The sequence below is a fragment of the Loa loa genome, assembly GCF_000183805.2.
Source record: "Loa loa unplaced genomic scaffold supercont3.133, whole genome shotgun sequence".
NCBI lineage: Eukaryota > Metazoa > Nematoda > Chromadorea > Rhabditida > Onchocercidae > Loa > Loa loa.
Genome location: NW_018108313.1, coordinates 97,398 through 102,447, shown reverse-complemented (window position 1 = coordinate 102,447; position 5,050 = coordinate 97,398). Strand labels below are relative to the sequence as shown.

The window sequence follows — 5,050 nt, the reverse complement described above, 5'->3', positions numbered from 1 at the left end:
TTATTATTATTATTATTATTATTATTATTATTATTATTATTATTATTATTATTATTGTTATTATTATTAAATTATTATTAAATTATTATTATTAATTATTATTATTATTATTATTATTAATTATTATTATTATTATTCTTATTATTATTATTACTATTAATGTTATCATCATTGTTATTGATTGTCAATTATTGTCGCTAATTATTACTAATCATCTATTATTTGATTATTGATTGTTACTACTTTTATTATTAATAGTAATAATGGTAATAATAATTACCATCATTAATTATTGTCAAACTACCAAGTTATTACTATTATTGCTAGAGTTTTATAATACTTCTGGAAGTTTTGTTATTCAATGACGTTTATTTTTGCAGCAATTTGTCAATTTAACGGCGGCTTCGAAATGTGTCCGTGAAGCAACAAAATTCCATCGGCTTTTGGAAATACTGCTTGCATATGGAAATTATATGAATAGTGGACGAAAAGGAGGTGTCTATGGTTTCAAGTTATCTAGTTTGGATACGGTTCGTTTGGTTTTTTTTTTTTTTTTTGGGGGGGGGGGAGGGAAGGGGAGGGGAGAACGCAGTATTCTCTTGTTTGTATTTTAAAATAAATCAAAAAAATTATTAGTTATTATTACAGGGATAACAATTTTTTGACTTATAAGTAGTATAGCTTTTCTGTTTGATTAAAAAAACTGTCTTTGAAAAAGCTGCCCTAACTGTATTTTGATGGCGATTTGTTATTTTCATCTTTATTTTTAGCTTTATGGCTTAAAAAGCTCTGTGGAACGATCGCTTTCATTACTTCATGTTATTGCGGAAACAGTTTCACGAAATTTTCCGGAACTATTGGATTTCGCAGATCAGTTGAAATTTGCCGATAAAGCCAGCACTAGTAAGTAATTTATTTTCTTTTCTAGTAATTCAAATTCAATGAGAAACTTTTCTAGTAAAAATTCAATGGGAAAAAAATTCAAATTCAATGGGAAGATGAACGCTGCAGATGCATATGTCGATTCTCCTCTAATATATCTTTCAATTTGTCAAGATTTTCTTTAATCGTAGTATGACGATTTGTTTTGTTTTTCAGTAATGTGGGAAGCAGTTTTGGCCGATATGAAAGAATTAGAAGCAAACTTTGCTTCAGCTAAGAAGGAACGAGAATTAAAAGGCGGAGATTGTCCTCCATCACTGCTCGATTTTTTGGAAAAATGCGAAAAGCGAATTTCAGTTTTACAAGTACAATGCAAAACAGCTTCTGTAAGTTCAAAGTTTCATTTGAATTTCTCTGCATCTTTCACCTTTTTGGTATTTTCAGTCGTTTTTTTTCTTAGTTTGTGTCTTAGTAGGTCGTAACTGTAACCTTTAGAAAAAACATTCAATTAGCTTAAAATGAGTGTGTGTAAAAAATGATAAGAAGTAATTGAAATGTATTGCAAATGTGTGTACTTCGATGTTGGTTGTCTGTTGATTGTACATTCAATTTTAGGAAGCTTTCACATCATGCGTAGAATTTTATGGCGATTCTTCACGAAATCAACAACCACATGTATTTTTTTCTCGACTATTGACATTTGCAAAACGATTCCAGCAAGCAGTTGCTGAAAATGTGGCTCGCCGTGTTGCAACAGAGGTTGGAATAAGATATACATAGTCACAGAGTTAAGCGATGAGATGTAATTATGCTTCCTTTATCATAATTAATTCTGCTAGTTGATTCGTTGATTTTTGAATTCTTGTTGTTTTGAATATTCAACATAATTGTTTTAGCGTTCTCAAGGAGAGCAGATGAAGCGGCAACGGATTGGTGTAAGACGTCGAGTAACAAAAGATGAGCTGACCGAAAATGTAATCGATGAGCTAGTACAGAGGATCGTGATGACTGATCCTAATTGCGAACTTGGTATGAAGACAAGAAAACCGAAATTGGATTCCAGTCAAATCGATGATGGCGATTTCGAAAGAATTATGAATGGTAAGTCTCCATTTGTTAATTTGTTAATGCCATTGCTAGCTAAAAAAAAATGGTCTTTTGCGTTTTGCTGAATGGTGCCACGTTTTGCATATATTTAATGTTTCAGTTTCATTAACTGCTTGGCCTTTGTCATTTAATTCATTTTTAAGGCCAATATTTTATCTCAGTATTTAATTGGACTACGTGGGGAACATTTGTTATGGTGTTGCTCAAATTATTGCGCAATTATTTTCCTTAAAAAGTGTATGTTTCAGGCTTAAAGGAAGGAGCTTATGTAACATTTGATGGCGCACAAAGTACAAAACGTTATAGCTCATCGCTTGTACTGAATAATAAAAAAAGCTTGCATCCACCACCAGTTGGACCAAAAACAAATCGGACACCTGAGAATCATGAATGCTCCTGATTTGAAGTTTCATTTTCCAATAAATCTTGCTATGTACCTTCTGGCCAGTTTAATTAAGCACTGGATTTTTTTGAATATTATTTACTCTTTTTTCTACCTGTCCAGAATTTCACATCATTTTCTTCGGATAATACAGTTGATCTAAATTCAAAATTTAGCTTATTCTTGTTAAGCAACTTCATCAACGGAAGCATATTACTATTATATTATCATTCCAGGACATATTTTTTTTGTCCAGTTTTCGTGGTGTTTCATATCTTATTGCGCTTTTTCTTTTTGTTTTGTTTTTTTAGCTCTTGCCCTTTTTTCATTATTTTAATGGTTCATTTGTATATAATATCAGCAGTCCAAGGTAAGATTCATTATTGTGTCTCCGTTTTTATTAAATTTTGTTAGCTTTTGAAATTTCAGTAAATCCGAAGTTTGACGCGAAAAATCTGACGATAATTGAATTGAATTTTGAATACATTGCTCAAAAACAAAAATAATAGGTAATACAATTGGTTTCAAATCACGGAACAGAATTTCAGTCGTTTTTACTGTATGAAGTATATACGTTCTTCCTTATGTTAACTGATATCATTGTACATCTGGTTATCACTGGGAAGTGATGCTTTATTTCATCGGTTTAACTTTCAATTTTAATTTTTCCTGCATTTTTTTAATAAATGCATGCCTGCTTATCCGTCATTTTTTGACCCCACCTTAATAAAACTGGTTCGAAAAGCAAACTTTTCAAAATGTATTTGTATATTTCATTGTGATTCCATTACGGAAGGGAGATTGTGTTTGTTGTGATCGCAAAAAAAATGATTGATTCTTTTATCAGATTGTTTCGGAAATTCTGGCACACAATCATAAATTCATATGTCATATGGTCCGTGTGACATACAAGCTAGTATTCCGAATTCAATGCATTTCGTATCGTTTACGGAATTTTTGGCGGCCTCTTTTGTCTCTGGCAGTGTAACAGTTTCTCGTCATTTGTGGATTTCAACATCGTTGTATGGCTTTGGATTATATCAGGAATTGAGGCCTTGTATTGCTTGGATAAGATTAAGGCTTATAACTCGTACCCTCGTGGCAATTCTGTTGTTCTTCAAATGTCGAAAAGACGGTCTTGTATCGATTGTGACACAGTTGTAAGTTCAAGAATTGGAGCATTTATGAATCTGGTAAAATACGAATACAGGGGATGCAAAAGCTGTGTTCATTTTTGTTCCAAAAATAATGTAAGAGTGAAGTACAATAACTGAAAAGGATTCATAAGAAGTGTCCAAGTTTCAGAAGTCGTCAATGAATGTCACATTTTGGCTGTCAACATACTCATGTTGAGAGATATATTTCATAAATTTGAGCACTTTTCGGTTGATTAGTTCATTAATTATCCGATGAAATTCTAGCCATTATTATTGGGAGTTATTTAATGTCATTCACATTCTTAACTTCGACCACTTCTTGAAATGCTTATTAGCCATGTTAATCAATTTCTTTTTCCACTAACAAACAAAACTTTTGTGAAATTAATCAACCACAATAAATTATTCAGACTTTTCCCGATAATTGCAATAAATTATTTTGAATAATTAAATTCTTTAATTAAATTTTGCTTTTGTGAGAGAATAATATTTCTTTAATTAAATTTTGCTTTTGTGGGAGAATAATACTTTGGAATGCAAATTATTTGTAACAGATGAAAGTGTATAAAATAGCTTATCAGTAAGAGACTAATCAATTTACTATTGCGGTTGTTACTCGTGTGGTCCACTAAGTTATTATCTTGATTGAGACAATGAAGAAAAGGTGTTACATTCAGCATTTCATTGCTATTAATTTTAATTATGCCCTAAGTATTGATTTGTTCTGGTTTAAATTACTTGCATTTCGGTAAAATGATAATTTACAAATACTTAATGGTACTGAAATGATAGTAAAATAATACTATCTCATTATTAGATTCAGAAATGCAAAAACAAAATGACTGTGATAGTTTACTTACAACTTACTGTCATAACTTGGATCATTATTATCCTGGATTTTATTTATGTCTAATGCAAATGCCAAACCACATAAATGGTATGATTACTTGGGTGACAACTTCACGTAAGTAATAACATTACTTGCGCAACTCTTTCATAGTAATGATAGATGTAAAGTATGATATATGGCACATTCAACAGCTTTTTATTATATTTTTTGTTAGAAATTTGTAACTTTGGACAAAAATCGAATATTTAATTTTCCATTTTTTATTTTTTTACACGAAAAATGAAATGAAAAAATCCTATCGAAAAAGATTGAACATGAAAAGAAAAGAGAAAAATCAACTAAAAGATACGATTAACTCTTCCTGTACTCCTAATCTTTCTTGAACAATCTTATTGCTTATTCTTAATATCATATTAAGATACTAATTCCACCATCTGTTTAAATCCTGTTGCATTCAACTATTTCATCAGTTGATTTTCTATCATATCATTTACAGTATCAATATTAATAATAATGACTGATATTTCTAACATCATTGGACAAGTTAAGCAATTTATTTAAATTTATGTATTTTTATGTATAAATATATATATTTATATATATATTATTTATATATATTTATATATATATTATATATATTTATATATATATTTTATATATATATATATATAT

The 5,050-nt window shown here is 29.8% G+C and overlaps 2 protein-coding genes across 2 annotated transcripts in view; both read left to right on the top strand.

Annotated features, from left to right (window-relative positions):
* LOAG_17822 (CBR-FRL-1 protein) overlaps positions 1 to 2,734 on the top strand; it is a gene marked incomplete at its 5' end in the record, with an annotated part of 9,792 nt that extends 7,058 nt beyond the window's left edge. Inside the window, 6 exons of the mRNA XM_020450485.1 lie at positions 381 to 530; positions 771 to 903; positions 1,099 to 1,268; positions 1,498 to 1,641; positions 1,779 to 1,983; positions 2,238 to 2,734. Coding sequence (XP_020305835.1) covers positions 381 to 530; positions 771 to 903; positions 1,099 to 1,268; positions 1,498 to 1,641; positions 1,779 to 1,983; positions 2,238 to 2,389 — 954 coding nt within the window. The 3' untranslated portion in view covers positions 2,390 to 2,734. The remainder of the gene's footprint in view (positions 1 to 380; positions 531 to 770; positions 904 to 1,098; positions 1,269 to 1,497; positions 1,642 to 1,778; positions 1,984 to 2,237) is intronic.
* Positions 2,735 to 3,256: 522 nt separating this feature from the next.
* On the top strand, positions 3,257 to 3,535 carry LOAG_12518 (hypothetical protein; the record flags this gene model as incomplete). Its single annotated transcript, XM_003148030.1, has 1 exon — positions 3,257 to 3,535. One exon carries the CDS (start codon positions 3,257 to 3,259, stop codon positions 3,533 to 3,535), a length of 279 nt encoding a protein of 92 aa, XP_003148078.1.
* Positions 3,536 to 5,050: the final 1,515 nt, after the last annotated feature.